Here is a 22084-nt window from a genome sequence, read left to right as displayed (position 1 = left end):
GCGCAGAAGTGCCATGTTTGAATCGTGCAAACGTCGTTGGTGGTTGTACTGTCCTGACAAAGTGAACTGTTGCCGGTCTGACCGTCACCGACGAGATTTACTCTCGATATGGCGTTACGTTTGATAACCAGACGAATGTTTAGTGCTGTAGGAGAAACATCGGTGTCTCGCCACTCACAAAGTCGCTGGGAAAAACTGAAAAACAGTAAAGCAGGTGAGAAATTGCACATCTAAAGAAGCACGTCATGTGTTTTAACGTACATAATGTATTACGCCACGTTAAAGTCGAAGGGCATGTTGTGAATATTTTATTATTCGTTTATCGAATAGTTCATCTTCAGTGTGTGCCTGTGTGTTCGTATGTTGAATGCCTATTTATGTGTTTAATTCCAAGCAAGAACGGCGATCTGCTGTAATGCAATAATTTGCAGAGCCGCCAATGATAACGGTTATGAACGTATTGATTGGCAACGTTTTTATTTTACTGGACGACCGTTTATTTTATTAATTTATTTTGGAAGAAAAAACTATGACATATATTACTTGTATATAAGTCTAGGATATTTTGAAAATGATATATATAAAAATAAGGCCACGACAATTATCACCAAGAAAACCATTGGGGCTGTATACTGTAGCTATCCCACAATGATAGTTGTAAAAAAAAAAAAAAAAAAAAACGTGCCAGAGGAGTGAAAATGATCACCAATACATGCAATACATAGTAATTGATAGTAACACACATACAGTACGTATATAGCACATATTATCAATACATTTTTGCAATACAGTACTAGATGGTTAATTGACAATGCCATGACAGTGAGCCCAGCACTGGCTTGTTGTGTATGGAAAAGTTACTAGTAGCCACTGCAATGTGTTGATCGATTTCATTTTATTGCTACTATTCCTATAGCCACTGCCATTTTTTGGAGGGCTGTGGGAGGCATTTGTCTGGAATAACCCCGGGGACACGAGCTGGTTGAGGATTCCGACACAACACGCGAGTTAATAAGAGTCAAAAGAGTTTAATAACAAAACGCACGACAAGTGTGGAAAAATACAAAAACTCAAAGTACAATCAAGCACTCTAAATTACAACAAAAAGAGAGACCCAAAAGAGTCTAAATGCCAGGATGAATGGGAAAGCACAAGGCACAAGGGAGCGAAGCCAGCGGGACTATCAAAGAACAAAGTACTGTACAACCAAAATAGCCCACAGGGGTGCAAAAGGCAAAAAGGCACGAGACAAAGTACAAATCAAAAATGCACAAGGGCTGCTACTCGGGAAACAGAACGCTGGGAATCGCTGGAGACTGGCTCATGGAATAACCCGGCAATTGTCCTCCTGCACCGGCCACCTTAAAAAGGCTTTGATGATGATGGCCATCGGGGGTGCGGGCGGTGACCCCCCCCCCATCAGCGCCAGGAGAACTCCGCCTAGTACAAAACGCACACTCATCAGGGGATCTGACAGCAGTGTCCCAACAGGAGTGAAAGGGTTAAGTTGGGCAGTTGTTGAATGCCTTCTCGAGATCTTTCATGATTTTAATCTGTGTAAGTGTGTCAGTTTTGGGCTTGGCAAAGACTTTAAACGATGGCAAAAATGCTTTATTTTATGACTATTATATAATAACATTTAAGTTGACCAGCTATAAACAGTGTACGAGGTTTGTTTGGACAAGGGGAAACGTTTGATTCGTTTTTCTTCTTGACCCACACATTAGATCACAGGTGTCAAACTCCAGTCCTGGAGGACTAACACACACTACTGCGTATGTTTAGTAAGCGATGAGTGTTTATTCTGTTTATGTGTTCGTTTGTGTAGAGGTTGCACTTTATAGTTAGTAGTTGTTGTTAGTTTTTGCTAACCCGCTAATGTTGGCTAAAAATACAGTAAATTCATAGATTAAGTGTTTATATGTTAGTTTACTGACTTTAAGATTGTTGTTGATTTATTATTGAACAGATACTACATGATACACCATACATGAGCCAAAATAAATGTGAAGTTCAACGTGATGACTTGCGTACTCTCACCGGAGTCTTGGTGCAGATAACCAGTCCAGAGAACAAATTCTCAACAAACTAAGTAATATTTGTTATTTAATGAATATACAATAATTTTAATAAGGATAATGTAATGTTAAAAAATAGGAGAAAGGAAATAAAATACGCAAAAAAAACAAAAAAAAAAAAGGATTGTTTATAGTTACTGCGGCTATATTGGGGCGTACATAGAAATCTAGGAACTGATACCCTACTTCGCGGGGGGTTGACGCCCCCCATTAATAGCGAAGTAGGGGGGATCACTATTCTGCTATTACTGTCCCCACGATGATGTTCTTGACTGTTTTGTTCTCCTGCATCTTTGTTCCTCTCCAGGTATATGGGGCCGCAGTCTGGCATCTGACTACAAAGAAGCCTGTCTTGATATGGTCGCGGGCATCCGTGAGCGTCCCGTCAAAGCATCCCTTTACATCAGCATGCTCGGAGGCACGCTATCATGCTTCTTCTCAAAACCCGACTATACATCTTTTGAAGATTCCCTTCTGGAGTGCTCCAATCACCTGGGTCTTCTGTCATCATGGATCCGCAGCGGACTCTCTGACAGGCACGTGCAGAATCTGCTTAAGCTTCGCAACGAGGGCCGATTGTGCCACCTCAACCTGGGGCTCCTCTCTGTCATTTATTTTACCGACCATAGCCCAGACAGCACGCTGTATGAAGCTCAGTGTTCGAGTTTGTCAGTACGCTGGAGAGAGTTCCCCAGACATGTATTGGATGTAGGCTTTGCTGGACGCTGGTGGATCCTTTACGCAAAAATGACAGACTATGACGTTAATGATGACGAGTTTATGTACCTACCAGTGCATATGCAGAGAACATCGCCACCCACTGTCCAGCTGGTGGAATCCAATGAGCGATTGCACAGAATGTCCTTGTTCGCACGGAATTTGGAAGCTGAAGAGAAAGCAGCGGCACAGTAGGGAAATAGAATCTTGAATCATGAGGCTACTGTTTTGTTTCATTTTGTTTTTTTCGGGGGGAGGGGGTAATAAATCTACTGCACCTTTTTATTGTGTTTTTTGAGTGTAAAAGGTATTTTTCTGCGGAAAATTGGGGATACTGTGCTCAAAAACTGCATGTATGTCTTTGAATTGGCACCAGTTTTTGAGATCTTATTTTTGCTGAGTGCTTGACCATTTGCTTTGAAACCTTATAAAATAAACTTTGTAATTTAATGTGCTGATTGTGTTTTGATATATCCAGTAGAAGACTGCGGAAACAAACTAGGTCTTTCACACGGTTGCATGAAAAATGAAAGAATACTCTTGAACTAACAAACTATGTATACCTCAAAACAAAGACAATTCAGAAACGCAAATGCCATTTTCAGATTCAGCTGCATCCAAATATTCAAAGACTGTTTACATTACTTGATAACAAAAGTGTGTACATATTTTCATTTTAAACAACATACTTAAACTACGAGTAATTACATACACAATAAACAGGGTGCATTATTTAAAGGGACACTCTGTAAGATTTAGACCGTTATTCATTGTTAACAGCAGGAGATGTTGCAGGTTCTGCATTTAGCATTGTCCGTAGCTACAACAGACATGACGGCTTCCGGAGAAGTTCCAGCGCCCATGTAATTTAATTTAATGATAACTAGACCTACAATTATATTTAAAACATCCTGTTGGTCGCATTTATTTACAAGTTTTTGAAATTTATAATGATTTAATTGATTCCTTTTTAATGAAAAATGGTCTAGATTTTAAACAGTATCCCTTTAAGGTTTTTTAATTCAAAGGGGACATGTTTTTGCATTGAAAAATTCACAGTTGTCTTCAATGTCTTGGCAGAAAAATCATTTCTTTTGAGGCCTCTGTCTTATTATTCATAGAGTGAAGAAGAAAACTTTTCAGCTACGGATTGATCCTGCTGTGGAAGAGCTATACAGCTCTTCTTGGAAGCAACAATTTACTATACCACAAGTGTCAAACTCAAGCGCTGGTAGCCAGATCCGGCCCGCCACATCATTTTATGTGGCCCGTAAAATGATGATTTGACTACATTTTCTGGTTAAAATGACCATATTTGTTGTCTTCAACTTTAAAAAAATCTGGGAGGACGACACACACACACAAGCAAGCATTTTTGTTCTGAATCTCTCATTTTACCAGCCTCTGATTTCAAAACTAGTTAGAAGTGTGACAAACACACCTAAAATGTATTTGCTTTCACAGTCATACCGACCTTTTGACAGAAACTATAATTCCAATGTGGCTCACGATACTTGGGTCTTCAGTCTGCCGTGCAGATACAAAATGTGTCAGATTTGCAGGGCCTTGCAAAATAATTCCACCTCGAGAACATTTTGAGCTTTTGCCCATTTTGGATTTTCATCCAAAACGTTTATAAATAACCTTTTGAAATAGGAGGTGAAATAGAATGGTTCATGTAATTTATCTCAGCTGGCTTCGGGCAATAGGCGTGGGACACCCTGAACTGGTCGCAGGCCAGAATAAAAGTTAATGTCTTTCTTCTGATTTGTTGTTTCTTAAATGTTCAAGGTTGCCCGAAGCTGACGCCATTCGTTTGGAAAGCTTATGATGTCAAGTCCAGAGTAGTATGTGATTCATTGCTTTCTTTTTCCTTCTTCTATGCTAAAAGGTCAGGGTAACAGGGATGCACGGATGTTGTGGGACACGTTGCATGACTAATAATTATTATTTGAATTGTTATGTTTATTAAAAGAAAAGTACCCACAGTTGCACCATGCTAAACTCTACAAAGAGTTCTGCCCCCCCGACCTCAAGTGGGAGTAAACTGAAGTTTGGGGGTTTATATTTTCCTCTCCTCTCTCCTGTGTTTCTTCAACTTTTTATCAAGGAAATTGGGGGCACTGATGTTTGGCTACCCATCAGATTACCTGTTTTAAGTATCGCTGACTTTTTCCATGTTTCTCATGGATGGTGGAAACAATAAAATACATATCTTTGCGCTGTACTTAAGAATTGTGCAATGACAAAATCCATTCCTTTCCCTTGGTAAAATGCGTTCTTAAAAAGAAAACTAACAGATACATCTCTATCGTACCCCATCTTGTATCACTAATTGGATTTTGAAGAAAATCCATGGTCCGAGGACTAAAGAACAAAAGGTGTGAAATGTGCGATCAATCATTTTCCATGCGCTCATGGGTACACCCCCGCAGCCCCGTCTTGACTATCCCAGGACAAAACATGGGAGTGCATAGAAAATGCCTTGCAGTGGTGGACGGACCAGAGGCATCTCAAAGAATTTAAGTGAGTGAATTCAGCAACATTTCTGCTTAATGGGTAAGATGATCACCTATGTAAAATTATAGTTCAATTATAAGGTCATGCTAACCAACATGTCAGTCATGTATAACGACAAATTTTCAGTGCACATTATTTACAGTGCATGTCTTGTGCTTAGTTACCAGTTACCAGAGGTGGGCAACTTAAATTTTTTTTGCTGGTCTGACAGTCATCAGAGCCCGAACCCCTCTACGTCATCATCGGCCAGTCAATTTTTTCAAGCCAGACAAAATTATTATTGTCGGCCTGTCAGTTTATATTTGCTTAACCTTCCACCACCACTAGAGGGCGACTTTAAGATTTTTTTTTTTTTTTTTCTGGGCCGTCATTCGTCAGGCGCTGGTCTATTTCTGTACACTGCACTCATACTAATTCCTTTTTTCTGCTTTGCACTTACACTTAAAGTTAACACCATGTCCGGTTCTACAGTTACACTGCAATTGAAACAACACAGTAATACAAGTGTAACACGGACACAAAGCCAGCTAAGGCAGGCATGTCAAAACCCAGTCCTCGAGGACCGCCTATCCGGCTTGTTTTGGAGATTTCTGTCCTCCTACCAGACCTGATTGAAATGATCAGCTCATCAGCAAGCTCAGCGGAAGCCTGACAACAAACCTGATCATTTCAATCAGCTGCATTGGGTGATGGAAACATCGAAAACATGCAGGATAGGTGGCCCTTGAGGACCGGGTTTGGACATGCCTGAGCTAAGGGGTTTTATCCGAAGCCAGGGGTCGGCACCAGATGAGATTTATTCTGTGTTAAAAAAAATTTCAAGCACTCCAGTTTGTATTGTTTACTTACCTGTGTTATCTTATTTTGTAATATTTGGTTTAAATCTGGAAGTCCGCATTGTATTTCCTGTTCATCATTTAGCGCTTAGTATTAATAAGTTTGTTACCCTCTTGGTTTCAAAAAAAGAACAAGCAAACCGTGCCAACTTTGGAGTCAATCCTTGCTCACAAGCAAGGGACATTGACATTTTGAGTTGAGAATTCTTCATGCGCTTTAGTTCTTAATGTTCAGTTATAGTTTACTCTGAAAATGTGTGCTATATATCCATTTTCGGTTTTTACCTTCCCAAAACTGATTGGCGGTCTCACGTCACGTTTCGTGTCCCGTCGCACCAAACACGTCCTATAGATATCACCCTATCACAAATTCATGCAAACATCATTGACTGCGCCATCTAGGTAGTAGATCTGAACCAAGCATGATTTGTTTTGCAAGACCATGGAGAGAGACAACATGGGGACGAAAGAGCAAAATGCGGCACAGGAGCCGCAGGTTGCTGACCTCTGCCTATAATACACCATCACGTTAATTAACCCACATCCAAGGGAATGCAGGTGGGAGAAGAGTGCATTTAGCAATCATGTCCACTAGATGGCATGATCATGCTTTGCATGAAACTCAAATGGTGGCTGTCGGTTCTCATCTATAAGTGCTTGGCCAACAAATGTTGAAGATGGTTTTCAAAACTTTTTATTCAAATTTGTCTAAATTTCATCTGTCACATACACTACAAGTAAAACAAAGTATTGGTAAGGTTGAATTTCCTAAAAAAAACGTCTTTAATTAGGGAATCAAAAGTCTTCTATCTTGCATTTCCTGGCCAAGAGCCAATCAAGAGAAAGAATGCTAGTTTGTACTGCACCCATTGGTTGCTTGAATTCGTGACCGCCTTGCAGCGGAAACAGATCCGAGAATGCTCTTATCAGCAAATTATTTCTTTATGTAAAACATATTTAAAAAGCAAAATAACGCAAAAAAACCCTCTTAACACCTAATTCTAAACATTATTTTTAACTTTTGGTCGGCGAGATTATGTACAGTATGAGTTTTGGTTTATGATACCAGGACTAGGAATGGGAGGAACTACAAATACATCTCTGGTAATGTCCGCTGTATTATATTGTCGCTGTGAATGATGAGTAGTGGACCAATCCATTCTACTCACTCAACTGAACATATTTCTCCACTGCTTGGTGGTGCTATTAAGTGACTATTGCCACATTGCCTGCAGGCTGATTGCACTTTATACTATGAAGATGCAGCAATATAGGAGATAAACATGCAAGTCAGCGGAATAGTATTTCAGTAAGCAAAAAGGAGCACGGCGGGATTATGGACAAATGACGGATATCTGACGTAATGCCTATCCTGACGATCATGGCGACGGATGAAAACTGCAATTGCAACATTTTTAATTCATTTTTTTTTTTTTTTTTTTAGCATTTCCGTCATTTGTAGTCCAGGCAAAATGACGGACAGTCCGTCAGTGCTGACAAAGTGCCCACCTCTGGAGGTTACACTCAAATCTTGCGTGCAGTTTTAAAACGGCACTCTCCAACACGAAGATATAAGCCTTGAATGGGGTTCAGTGACAGCAGTGCACGTGCTATGTATCATAGTAAGAGCTGGAACACAATCTACAGCAGACAAAGAAAAAATAAGAGGTGCATATTTATGTCATGGCTCAGCATCCACGTTAACATACGTCACGTGTGATCAGTTGTAGGGTGCAAGACTACTTTTATGAAAGACTGCAAACAGAATCACATCAATAACCTAAAATTGGGTAATGAGCAAAACATAAAAGTTTCATACAAAGATACAGATTACCAAAGAGAAAAACCATTACACTTCAAGACATAAGCTTCCCTGTATACATCCACACCAAGGTTGAGGACATGGTGCAAATGTTTCTGTTTCCACCGTTATCTTTTCTGACATGATATAAAGACCACCGTCGCAAAAAAAAAAAAAAAAAGTGATTGTTAAACACCTTGGCGTAATGAAGAACTGGGAGAACACTTCCCTCTGGCAGCTGGTGTCGAACTCTGTTCTGATAGCAAACTACAAACAATTTATGACCCAAAGAAAGTGAGAAATTAAGAGTTGAATGGTAGAGGAAAGTGCTGCCGCTCAGCACTCCATTGGTGTGCAACAGCCTTTGGAATCAGAACAAAGAAAAACGATGTTTCAGCCGTGTTAAAATGAGTCGGACGGATACGAACGATGTTCGAAAGATAATGTACAACAATGGACAGACGATAACAAAATGAAGATGTTGAAAAAGGAGTTACGTGCCGGGAGAGCACTGGTTTTGGTATTGGCTGTGGAATTGGAAATCAGGAGAAGCTGGAGCTAAAGTTTTTTTTTTTCCTTTCTTTTTTCTTAAGCAATGTCTTTGTCATGCAGAGATGGGCAGGTTTAAAGGTGTCTTTGCAAAGTCTTCATTTTAACTGCCATAATGGATGGTGTTACTGGGGATGACCATGGGAGAGGCCATAGAGATTGCAGCACCCCCCATGGTAAACTGGTTGGTAATTGGATAGTAAGTACCACTGCCACTGGGACCTGGTTGGCCTGTTGTGGCTCCTGAAAAAGACAGACACATTTACACTGAGGACTACCTCTGACTTTTGCCATGATAATTTTATGTTGCTTACCAATGTGGGTTTTCTGTAACTGTGTTGATTATTAACTGGACATACCCTGGACAATTCCTGTGCTCATGATGGAGCCCATCCTGGAGTGGGTGTGGTTCACAATACCTGTGTTCACTGTGTGCAAAAAGGAAAAAAAGAATTTCACATATTTGCAGTAGGATGGAATCATTACTTGTACAGATTCATACACATTACGCAAAAGTTTTCTGTGATTTTCCTCAAAACATTTTCACTTAATTTTCAAAGACAAGATAAAAACATAAAAAAATAAATAATTTGGACCAGTGAAAATGATGCCAAAGCAAGAACACAAACAAGGGCAGCACCCGAAATTTTGTAGATCATAAATCATAATTCATAAATTCGGGGTCAGCAACCTTTAACATGATATTCAAAGTGACACTTTGACCTGGTTTCAACAGACAAGACAACACTGGCAGCAAAAACTTTATTACATCTGAAATTAACTCTTTCAGTGCCATGGATGAGAATTCTCATCTTTTACAATAGTAATAAATATAATAATTAAGAACATTTTCATCAAATACATTTTTTATGGAGGCTAGCTGACACCCTTGACTTCTAATTATCTAATACTGAGCCAATTAAGCACTGTAGTGATAACTGTGACCATTGGATGACAGTGTTGCTGTACATACTCCACATAGATTATAAACTTGTAATTCTAAGTAAGGAATGGAAATCAATCCTTCATTTTCATATTCACAGATTATTTCATTTTTGGAGCTACTTGAAAATACTGACCATTTTCCAGAGATGAATGACACATTTTGGCTTTGAGTGTTATGAGTGTTATGAGTGATGAACACCTCAGATCTGTTCTGAGAACTGCCACAACAAGGTTACCTAATTACTTTGATGCACTGGCTAAAATGGGTGATCAACAACACTGTCCTCAATCTAAAGTATATGTTATTACATTAATACTTTAGCTAAGCTTATGTTTGATATGTAATGTTAACATGTATTTTTTTTAATATGTATTGTATCTTGTTGCTGTCCCGGCCCAGCTGTCAAATTTGAAAAGTCAATGTGGCCTCCGACCCAAAAGGTTTGCCCACCCTTGACCTAGACGCTTAAAGCACCTGCTGCTCCAGAGTGGTCTCCCATTCAAGTACTAAGCAGGGCCAACCCTGCTTAGCTTCCAAGATGGGAACATTCTCAGGGTAGTATGGCTGTAAACGCCCAATTAATCTGGAATAATCCTAATTTAATTACTGTTTACATTTTCTGTTCGTCATTTAGCTTTTAGCGATGTTCGTGTTTACCTTCTTGGTTTCAAGAACTAGCAGACTGACCCCGATGTTTAAGTTCATCCTGGCTCACACGCAGGGCCATTAAAATGACATTTATTTTGTGTTAAAAAAATTCTTCAATCACTTTAGTTTTTAATGTTCAGTTATAGCTTACTCTGAAAATGTGTGATTTTCATCTGGAAGGCCAAGCTATATTTCCAAAATTGATTTGTCTGTCTTGCATCACAATTTGTGTCCCGTCGCACCAAACACGTCCTATAGATGTCTCTCATCACCCAACCATGCAAACGTCGTTGGCTGCAATTCAAATGCATCACTGTCAGGGAGATTTATTTTCCCAAACCACAGAGAACCGCACCATAAGGATGAAAGAACTGCATATGGCACCATAATGCAGGTTGCTGACCCCTTGGTTGAAATAAAAATACAGACACATCTTGACACCGTTTTATATACCAGAAGACACACAACAGCTATCATTAACAAGCCATCTGACCTCAACATCAAAAAGAGCAATAGAAAGGGAGAAACCAAAAACTGAGACTGCATTATTGGGGAGGAAACTGCAGTACCTGTTACCACAACCTTTCTGATGGTTGCTAATGCACTTTACATGCCAGTGAACGATTTATTTGTTTATGCTAATGCTGTGAACTGTTGCCCTGTATCATATGTCATCACACTGCACTTCTGTATCAATTTTATGAGGATGTTACATTCTTTGATGTTTTACACATCCTAAACATCGTCCATTCAGCATTTGTCATATATATTTTTTAAACTTCTAATGGACCTGGAAAATGCATTTCCAACGTCCATAACTTTTCCACAAATTTCATAACCTTATGTTCTCAAGGTACCAATCAAAACATAAAGTCACACTCAAAAGTGTGTCCCGACTTTTGATGGTATTGCATAAGAAGTGGCTGGCCATCCAGAAAGTAATCACAACTATTCATTCATCTATTCACGTTATGTTGCAGCTTCACAGGGTTATGTGATGGTCATTTCAGTGTTTGAAATGTTTGATTTGAACAAAATGTGAAAGAAATCATATATTAGGTTGTTATCATTATTTTCTTGTCGAGAATAGCGTGCATTGCTATCCATCTATCCAGTCCTAGTTCATCTCGCTCCAGTCCTTAGATAAAGCTGTTGACGCAGGAAAGTGTGAACTGGGACCTTGGCCCAGCTGTTGGCGGCGCCCGGCTGGCTCTTTTTGTTATGTCTTGTAATGCTTTTCTGAATGAATAAAAAGCAGGCGGGGACGGTTGGGCTTCAAACGGTGTTGGTGAGCATGAGAATGTACGCCAAGCCTTCCCTTTGCCGGCAGAGAAAAGTCAATCTTGGTTGGTCTGTGTAACCATTTTGCTGCTTAGCAGATGGGCTTGTCTTTGTCTTCTTTTAAAGAAAACCCAGACAAATACATAAAACCAAACTTGGCAAAAACATACCCACCTCATTCAACATCACCTTCAAACACAATAATTGTTAATACAATTATTTTCTGGATTCTTATTTACACCAACTACCAAATGTCAATGTAAGTTGGATTTGAATGTATCACACAGTGGCTCTTAATGAGAGTTCAGACCAGAGGCGGTCCGTGCGTTTCACACTTAGGCCTTAAGTGATTCGACCCCTCAGAAGCACATGTACGCATTACTGGGCTACAGGCTGTTTTCCTGAGCATTTAAACATCAATAAACCCGCACCAGCATTTAAAACTTATCATAATACTTGCCAAAACTTTAAAAAAGTAATAATCATTTCAAATTATTTGACCACAAAGTTTTATGATGTCCACCAAGAGCAGGCAATCTTTAACAAGATTGTACACTATATTACAAATGGCAATTTAATATAAGTGTCACATCTGGGCCTGGTGAGTTGGGAGGAGGAAGGAAAGGGACCCAAACATGCAGGAAAACTGAGAAATATGTGATTCAAAAATGAAGTTTCAACAAGTAAATGAGGCAGGACCAAACCGGGAACAAAACTGGACAAAGTATCACATGGGGAATAGGTAACCAGAAGCGTGAGGCTTCTAGATGGCCACCTTATGACTTGATTGGCTATTCCAGCTGTCTATCAAGTATATGGGCCCATTCACATATGCCTTTACGCATGCACAGAAGCTCGCAACTGTTGATTGCGAAAGCCCTGGATCCTGGCTGCAGACAGATTTCATACAGCCAGGCGACACAAGTTAGCTGAATACTAATTGGCTAAATACTCTAACCTAAAACTAGAACACTGGAAGAAGCATAACCAAATGGATATAATTTGACACGAAAAGAACAGAAGATGAAGAATAATTTTACATATAAAACATATATTTTGTAAAAATACCTTTGAAATGAAATTAACTTTTATAATAGTTATTATAATGATTAGAGTTATGATAATGTCAGGTCATGTTCGGCCAGCAGAGAAGGCCTTGCTGGCCCTAAAGGCCCAACACTGGTTCAGACCATATGCTAGCTGAGCGTTTCTGGCAATGAGTTTGCATATAATCAATGAAGTCAATGTGTTTGAAACTCTCAGAGCAAAGATTCTGCTGCATTTTTCCATTATGGGATGAAGTGAACTCTTGGCATGGGCGACAGACGATTCACACACAGTCCCAGCCCCAGCAGAAATAGCGCCCAACAGGTTAAAAGGTTATATACACACATAACGTAGTGAAATAAAACAATATGAAACAATGTCATTCTGTCTATGGTACCAAAAGGCAACACCACACACACACACAACACAGCAGTATATAACAAAGCGAGCTTCCATTAACTGTCCTGGGAATCCATATTTAACAGCCAATATAACCACAAGTCACTATACAGACTCACAATGTTGAAGTTGACTCTCTTTCTTTTTGATTGAAACAACAACAGCGATGTCACGACCATGAATAAACGAATGCAGAATGCAACAGTAGTTTAGACAGTTTATATATATATATATATATATATATATATATATATATATATATATATATATATATATATATATATATATATAAAACCTTTTTAGAAGGTTAAATCCCCCCCGTCAGTGATTTGTCAGTGATTTTTACGAACGTTATGGGTTTAGAATAATTAATTTATTTATGTTTTGAATTATTCAAGAGGGCCCACTCAGAACGTGGTCATGTGCCACACGGTATTTCCTCATTCTTGAACTACGCATTCGTGAACATCACTCGAATGGGGTCGACACAAGTGAGCGACAACCAACATTGAAATGTGAACTTTATCACCAATGTGAACGCAAAGGACGCAATAAGCAGTTACTGTACAACTGTGGCACTGACAGACCTCACCGCCTTTAATCGCTTGTTTACAACAGATTTGACTTGCTATTTTTTGGGAAAGTATCTCAACATTTTCTTTGTAAACACAACTGAATAAAGTGAAAATGTTATGTTTAAATAACAAAGCGCTGTAAGTTGGATGTTAATGTTATTATGTTAAACTTAAACTTGCAGGACAAATAAACCCTGGCACTAACAAGCACAAATCCAGCTGCCTTTTTTATTCACATTTCTGAAATAGTTGTGTGAGGTGACACAGAAAATTCTTGAAGCCAGAAACGGCTAAAATGGTCTCCTTGTTAATGAATACCACAATGTGATAGCATAATAAAACCCTGCTGATTGGCCTCAGCACCCGGTGACAATGACAAAAGTTGAACATTTTTCAACTTCGCAGGTGTCTCTGTGCATGTCTACTTGAACAATCAAGAAATGTCAAACGCATGAATGTCAGCCGTTGTTCCAAAGGAGTAGGGGAGGCAATTTTTGCCTTGTTACCCTGGTTCCAAAGGAAAAGAATTGAGAATGAGCAACATGCCCAGTGTTGTTCACTGAAAGCAGCTGAAAACCTGTTTTGACTCATTTGTGTTTTCACCCACAAGCAGAGCAAAGCAGAAGGAGGAATAATCATTTTCTAGAATAATGGTTCTCAAAGTGGGGTCCACGGCCCCCCCCGGGGATACGTGGCCTGTCGGCAGGGCTCCGTAAAACATAGTAATTTAGGAAATTAATAAAAAAATGCATACAAAGTTTTCTTATTTCATGTTATTTTATATTAAATAGTGAAAGTATTCATTACTCTTCAATAAAGCAATCAATTCAACTAGTTTAACTCATTCAATGCCAGGGACGTATTTTCACGTTTTTTTATTTTTTAGTTTTTAAGAGTCCAAACATTCAATCGCAGGTACAGTAGACTCTCGGGTTACAGCGTCCCTGACTTACGTTTTTTTCATGTTGCAATGTGGAATACTGAGTTTTTTTTTTGTCCCCTCTTTACGGTATTTTCCCTGCTTTGCGACAAAAACAACTGTCATGACCCTAGGGGTTGGCTGTATTTGTGTTGATTTGTCTCCATGTGCAGAAATTTTTAGGTAATTGCACTCATTTTCTGTTGCCGTCACATAACGGAGATGCTGGTCTGCTATTGGTCAGGCTCACTCGTTTCAAAATGGCGGAATGATAAAGCTTTGTTCTATCGCGAGTGGTTACAAAACTGTACTTATAGTGCATTTTACTGCTTTATTCAAACTTGAATGGGTTAGCCGAGGGTCCCAAGATTGCTAGTGATGTCAAAGAGAAAAGTAAGAAGATGATTTATGTGGAAACGATGCTGGAGATAACCTGTATTAAGGAATATGGGCATAACAAGCAGCACTCAAAGGTAAATAAATCTTTTCTATATTTTTTATTTATGGTGTTTTCTGATTGTATACGTGTATATTATATACACGTAGCACTTACTATACTATTTTGGTACCAATTTTTAACAAGTATGTACAATTTTGTTGTTTTTACCTGGGGTTCTAAACGCATTAGCTATTTAACATAAGTTTGGATTGCCCGCCATATGGTGAATTCGTCTAACGAGCCCAACCACGGAACAGATTAACATCGTAACACGGGGGCCCACAGTACTTATCGATGTAAGTATCGATGTTAATACTTAAGTATATGGAAATTAATGTCCTTAATGTAGATAAGTATCAATATAATACTTGAAGGGTCACTGTATAGGATTAAGACCGTTTTTCATTATAAAGGAATCAATTAAATGATTATAAATTTCAAAATCTTGCAAATGAATGTGTTTATAAGGACCAACAACCTGTTTTAAATATCATTGTAGGTCTAGTTATCATTAAATTGTATCACATGGGGGGTGGCACTCCTCCGGAGGCTGCCATGTTTGTTGTAGCTACGGACAATGGTAAATGCAGCACCTGCAACACCTCCTGCTGGCCGTAATGAAAAATGGTGTAAATTTTAAACATTGTCGTTTTTATTATGTGGAATTGAATGTCCGGACGTGAAAATAGGTCCTTGACATTGAACGAGTTTAATGTACTGTATTTAAAAAATATATAATAATTTGTCAAAATTCAGTTTGTGTCTACATTTGCTTGCTAACGAGGCGGTGAAGCTAGCAAAAGCTAAAGCGCCAATATATTTTATAACGTTAATGTTACTGTTTTTGACTAAGTAATTGGAGATCGACCCAGTTTGTTATAAGTATTGTAGGTGTGCAATTTGCAATTTTCATTTTCTAAACTTCAGGATATCTGAAGAGTAACCAATGTACTTGTCAAATTGAATATGTTGCTGAATAGAAAGGAGACACTTTCAATTTTTAAATCTAATAACACTAATACGTTTTGAATTTTTTTTTTGTTTCCGCAAATATTTGCAATAGGGGTCCTTGGAAAATTTGCTTTCCAAAAGGGGTCCCTGACCCCCAAATTTTTTAGAATCCCTGCTCTAGAACAAGTCAAGTTCCCACGCCTCTTGGAAAACGATTGACCAATTTTCCAGTCATGGAAAACACCCATCGAAGAATATCTAGAACATGAAGACAGGTGTTTTCCATGACTGGAAAATTGGTCAATCGTTTTCCAGAACGTGTGGGAGCTCTGAAACCTGTCTCTATCGTACCCTTCAAATTTTCTAGTTGTTACTTAGTTGTTACTTGTAGCCTCCAGAATGCCAGGAGTATAAGATCAAGCATAACCTATTATCGTCAGTACAGAACATCCACTTTCCCCCGGATTTGGCTTGTCAAAATTAAATAGAAGATTTAAAGAGTGACTGAGCGCCCACTGCAGATACAAGATCACTTCCGCTGCTCTCTGTGGTTTCAGTCTTCAAAATACGTTTTTTTGAGATCATTCATTTCACAGATATTGAGGCTAAAAAATGTAAATAAACATGTGCATCCAAATTTATGCCACGTTCCCCCGCATATTTTTCTCAATATCTGATATTGGTGGGATTTTTCTGGATGTGATTAGTAAGTGTTGTCAACTGGTGGTATGGAAGAATAAAATTGATCAGTTTTGCCTGGAAATTAGCCTAACATTCATCAAATTGTTTTTTTCCCTCAAAGCCAATATTCCAATAAGGGGTGAATGTTAGCAAGTGTCAGTCAGGGGAGTAACTCTTTGGATCTCTTTGGAAAACATAAACAAATGACAAATGACACCTATCAAACGGTTACATATCCTTCATTCACACCTATGATCTGATTGCTTGTGTGCATATAACGTTTCAGTGAGTTTCTTGTCTTCAAACAGACCTTTGCAAATATATTTCAGGATTCTGAGTCATAAAGCAACCCAAACAATTGTCAAATATCTGCTCAGGTTGGGAAAAAGGTTGACAAATATATCAAACGTTTGGGAGAATTTCCAATTTTAGAAAAAAGTGACAGAAAAACAAACAAAAACAAACAATATTAAGATACAGCTCCACCTCGTAGGCAAATGGCTGGTGATTAAAAAGACTTACAGATTTAGTAGTTTGTGGGCTTTCATTAAAGACAAAGTAAAGAAAGGAGCTTCTCAAAAAGCACCAGCAGTATTGTCAGAGAATAAAAACTGCCACTCATGCAAACAATCTATAGTGACTCTGTTTTCGGTGTTCAGATTTCAACCGCTAGCTCTACTCCCAAATTCACCCCCATTAAATTTAATAGATTAAAAAAAAACAAAAAACAGGCCTATCATGAAACCATTCCTACTGTGAATCATGGCGGTAGATCACTGATGTATTTGGGAAGTCTGAGAAACTCTGGGAATCTTGGTCAAAATAGATGAATGTGGTCTGCAGTCAAATAACTACTAATAGAGAATTTACACAATCTAGAATGGGGGTTGGCAACCTGCGGCTCTTTCGTCCTTATGTTGTGGCTTTCCATTGCTTTTGGAAAATTAATAATGGTTGGTTCAGAACAACTACGTAACAAGCGACACATTTGAATTACAGTCAATGAAGTTAGTGTGATTGGGTGATAGGGCGACATCTATAAGATGAATTTGGTGCGACGGGACACGAAGCATGACGCAAGACAGTCAATCAGTTTCGGGATGGTAGAAACAGGAAATAGAAATATGGCGCAGCCTTCCAGATTAAAAGCACACATTTTCAAAGTAAAATATAACTGAACATTAAAAACTAAAGCGCTTGTAGAATTCTTAATACAAAACAAATGTCATTTTAACGGCCTTGCGTGTGAGCAAAGGTGGAATCAAACTTTGGGTCAGTTTCCACATCTTTTCTTGAAACAAAGACGGTAACAACCTTGGCTAAAACGAACAACGCCAAAAGCTAAATGACGGACGGAGAACGTTAACAGCAAATACAGTGTGGCCTTAAGTAAACAATACAAAGTGGAATGCTTGAGAGATTAGTTTGGCCTGCTTGCTTCTTTAAATACTGTAAATGTAAAATACTGTAATGTGGTACAACCTTAGTTAAGAGCTACAGTAAGCAAATCCTCTGGCTGCTGACACCCAACTGATTGAGTCCCTTTCCACCCTCCCACTTGCCCTAAACGTCTGTGTCTGTTGATTTCTATATATATATATATATATATATAATGTTTGTGTGTGTGTGTGTGTGTGTGTGTATCAGTGCTTTTCTAATAGTGGTTGGGGGGACATGAGGTGATGCCAGGGGGCACAAATGATCCCAGGGAAAAGGCTTTGCTTTTGTCATGGGAAGTTTAATTGTAATTGAATAATAATTTTCATCTCTTTTTTTCAGTCAGTTTGATGCACTTGGTTATTTTTTCTCTTTTATATTAAGCTGTAACCCATGTACACTGCAAAAATTAATTAACAGTTTTTGAAAATTGAATTATATTGCTTTTTTCTTTTGTTAGTGTTAAAAATTGATACAGGTCTAGGTATACTTACATAATTAGAATAGATAAGATTCTTATTTATATTCTCCGGGTCGGGAGGGGCGTTGCAAAAAGTTTTTGAATATTAAACTTGAAGTTGAATATTAAATCATGATAATGATACTAAACACAAACCCAGGTGAACCTGTCATTGCCACATATCAGTCTTCTGGCCTCAATACCATTGAGCCACTCTTGGGGAAAGCTCAAGCACGCACTTCATACAACAGCTCAAAAGTCTACAGGAACTGAAGTCCTTTTGGCCAGCTTTACCACCAGTGAAAATAAATAGTCTCATCCACAATTACCAAGAGAGACTGTTAAGGGGGCAATAGGCGGTATTAAAAACTGGGAGTGTAAACTTTTGGTCTGGGTCATTCGTGTAGTTTCTGTTGTCATTATTTAGAGTAATTGAAAGCGGTTGTTCAATAATAAATGGCTTAACCATAGCACTAAACACTAAACCATAGCACTAAACACGAGTGAAAAAAGGTTTTTGCATTTATCATTCAAAGTCTCTGAAAATGGCCAAGAAATAAACAATTCCGCTATGTAAACTTATAAGAACAACTATACTGTAGCTGTGCAGATTCTCACACTACTTCAAATTGGGATTAGCAATTATTTATGAGGGGCAATCTTATTCCAACTAATCTGAAGTAGATCTGATGGAAAATTATTTGTAAGACTGACGCCATTATTTTTTCTTGGCATGGAAGTTGATGTATTTGGTTTATTCTCATTTGGATGGGAGCCTTGTCAAAAACGTGACAATGCTTTCTCGCATTGCACAGTGACAAAACACGGAGAAAGACGTACCTATAGGGATAAGGTTGTTGTGAGAGACTGACGGGCCACTGCCAATGACTGTACTAAGGTCATAAGCTGCAGGCATTCCTGGATAGGACGATAAGAAACACAGCATTCACCAATATTAACACAGAAAAACAGAAATCGCATCAAAGCGGCACCAACGGAATCACAGTCTCAGGTTTGCAGACGATAGACGTGAGAAAAAGTCAAACATTCATACTGTAAAAATCAGACTGATATTAATGTTGATAATTGGTAAATCGAGTTTACCTATGTATTTTCTACACTAGATGGTTGCTCAACGCACGTCACAAAGGCTCACATTCACCCATCAAACACACGCATAAAACAAAGAAGGCTGCTGCCACATAGTCTGCTGCCGGCTCCATTGGGAGTAAGACATGGTTCAGTGTCTTTCTCATGAACTCTCAACACGGTTTATTTAAAATCAAACCACGAAAGCACGATTTGTGATTTGTGCATCTGTAGGCTTTAGCCTGTCCTACGCTGTGCAATTAAGAACATAATTAGAAGTGATTGTGTGTGCATATTAGAAGTATTCTTGAGTTTATAATATACAATGTTCCCTCAATTTTCGCAGTTAATGGGGAGTATCGGCCCTCAAACGTCAAATAAAGTGTTGCTTGTAGTTGACCAAATATGATAAGCACAGCTTATGCTTGAAATTGCAATTTATTGCAAAAGCAGTCTAGGTAACATCTTCCCAAACGCTTTCTTTCGTCAAATGCTTTCTTTTGTTGTCCTTCGCCTGTCTTTCCCCTTCTACCGCATGTTCGAGTTCTCACTCGCGTGTGTGAGGTTCATATTGAAAACTGGCCAGGATATATGTGAATAAGATCATGTGACTGGCGCCCGTTGCAACATTTACCAATGAGGGCAGAAGACAACCACATGTTGAAGTGCCCATGATCTGGTTGACAGATCGCCTGGCCAGTCTCTTTATAACGGAGGAGGAAGACGAAAGCATTTGGGAAAATGTTACCTGACTGCTTTTGTAATAAATTGTCATTTCAACTGTAAACTGCATCCGCGTTATGTTTGGTCAGCTATAGGCTCTGGTTTAATTTTGGAGATAAATGGCAAAACACTGATGCTCCACATTTTTTTTTTTATTTTAAGGGGCAGTTAAAAACATATTTACCGTAATATATATGTGCCCACCCTAGTCTACGTACGGCATTCTAATTGAATGTTTGTGGAATATGAATAAATCAATAAAATGCAACTGTATATCCATCTCACGGAACTTCTATTTTGCCAGTTGTCAACTGATATACGCATGCGCATCCACACCACCATTACCATGATGGAGGGGTTTGTGTGTCTTAGAAGCCAAGTTGACTGGGGACTTTATTGTTCTGATGACCTTTGGCAAACAGGTCCTAAGTGAAGGGCTAGACAAATCATGGCTCAAAAGAGCTCCATGTTGAATAAAAACGTTGAAATATGTTTTCACTTGCCCGAATGCGGGTCATCAGATTCAAGATTCAAGAGTTTTAGTGTCATATGTATAGTATTATTATACCACACAATGAAATTCTTATTCTGTTCACTTCCCCGAGCATACTACATTCCATAATTGAGCAAATAAATAAATAGCAATAAATAAAAATGAAACAACAAACAAAAACAATGGTGCTAATAATATAGTGCAGAATATGATGCAGTGCAAAATGTTATTTATGCATGCAGTAAGGGGAGGTGGAGCTCATTGTTGGGCACCGGGACAACAACAATGGGGCCAGGCTGGGCTCAGCCTGAAAGAACAATGAGGGCCCTGGTTACCATGGCCTCACCATCTGTGGGAAGGGCCAAAGGGGTCCGTCGGGTGATCTATCAACTAGGCGGCAGCCATAGAGCCAAATCTTGGAAGTCTGACTCCTAGTTACAGCTGTGGAGACATGGAAAGTCACGTCTCTGGCAAGGAAGGAACCCTAGCTGATGTGTGAGCCAGAGACAGTTTGACTAGAAATAGTCAAGACTCTTTTCTACACACAGCACTGGTACTAGTCCTCTTGAAAAGGGCAAGGACACCATCTCATCTCAGTCTGGAGTTGCCCAGGGTTAAGAGGTGCCGAGCAGATGTGGGCATACCTTATTGCCATCCAGGTTGGGAACCTGTACTTTTGGGCTCACAACGGTGAACAAGACTGTAGACCCCAATTTGCTTGGGGAATGCGTCCTGACTGTTGTTTGTGCTTATGAAATAAACAATGTGATGGGGAGGAACAGCCTCCCTGATCAGAAACCACATGGTTTTCTGTTACTAGATTTCAGTGCTCATCACGGATAGTCCATAACAAACACCATGTTCAACTATTAAGATTTCCGTACATGCACTAGAACCAGGACACCCTAGTCCACAGTCTCATAACTGCATATTTGGAACACTCAGGTATAAAGAAGCACAGACATTTTCAATTTCACCACATGGCGATATGTTGCCCCAAAGGGGAGATAAAAAGATTAAAAAAAAAAAAAAAAAAAAACTCAAGGCGACTTTCACCACTTTTCAATTTGCTTACTAAAAAGCCACTCAGAGTGAAGATTGTGTTCCAACAGCCCAAACCCGATTCAACATGCTGACTCGCCCCAAAATCCTTATTCGATGCAAGCCATCAAGATGAACTCCGATAGTGTTTCGCCAAACCAAGGAGATGGCGCATGACGGGTTCCGACTGCCAAAGTCGGCTTGGTGTGTAGAGGGCCTAACCTACACCACACGGAAACTCCTAACAGTAGGCATTGGCAATAACATCAGGGGTGCCAATCAACATCTACTGATTAGAAGGGGAGTTGCCTAAGACTGAAAAGATTCAAGAGATTTATTGTCACATGTACTGTATAGCACAAAACCACACAGTGAAATCATTGGAAACACTGTCGATCACCCGAGCAGACCACATTTCAAATTGAAAAAAAATTTAATATTAGAAATGAACAGT

At 39.1% G+C, this 22084-nt stretch overlaps 2 protein-coding genes across 5 annotated transcripts in view; one reads left to right on the top strand and one right to left on the bottom strand.

Annotated features, from left to right (window-relative positions):
* On the top strand, positions 1-3077 carry timm29 (translocase of inner mitochondrial membrane 29). Its single transcript, XM_088436085.1, has 2 exons — positions 1-214; positions 2386-3077. Exons 1-2 carry the CDS (start codon positions 109-111, stop codon positions 2988-2990), a joined length of 711 nt encoding a protein of 236 aa, XP_088292211.1. The 5' UTR covers positions 1-108; the 3' UTR covers positions 2991-3077.
* Positions 3078-6829: 3752 nt separating this feature from the next.
* carm1 (coactivator-associated arginine methyltransferase 1) overlaps positions 6830-22084 on the bottom strand; it is a 53655-nt gene continuing 38400 nt past the window's right edge. The window contains exons 14-16 of one of the 4 annotated variants that reach the window (XM_088437760.1): positions 19125-19202; positions 8861-8929; positions 6830-8744 (exon numbers count right to left, since the gene is read on the bottom strand). In XM_088437760.1, coding sequence (XP_088293886.1) covers positions 8605-8744; positions 8861-8929; positions 19125-19202 — 287 coding nt within the window. In that variant the 3' untranslated portion in view covers positions 6830-8604. Of the gene's footprint in view, positions 8745-8815; positions 8930-19124; positions 19203-22084 lie in introns of all 4 variants that reach the window. The other 3 variants (XM_088437762.1, XM_088437761.1, XM_088437763.1) reach the window with 3 other exon arrangements.

This window comes from Hippichthys cyanospilos, chromosome 16, assembly GCF_059441005.1.
Source record: "Hippichthys cyanospilos isolate Australia breed blue-spotted pipefish chromosome 16, RoL_Hcya_1.0, whole genome shotgun sequence".
Classification (NCBI taxonomy): Eukaryota; Metazoa; Chordata; class Actinopteri; order Syngnathiformes; family Syngnathidae; genus Hippichthys; species Hippichthys cyanospilos.
This window is presented reverse-complemented; position numbering and strand designations above follow the sequence as displayed.

Coding starts and splice junctions, on each gene's coding strand:
- timm29 (XM_088436085.1), top strand. CDS start 109: ATGGCGTTACGTTTGATAACCAGACGAATGTTTAGTGCTGTAGGAGAA. Junction 215..2,385: donor ACTGAAAAACAGTAAAGCAG/GTGAGAAATTGC, acceptor GTTCCTCTCCAG/GTATATGGGGCCGCAGTCTG.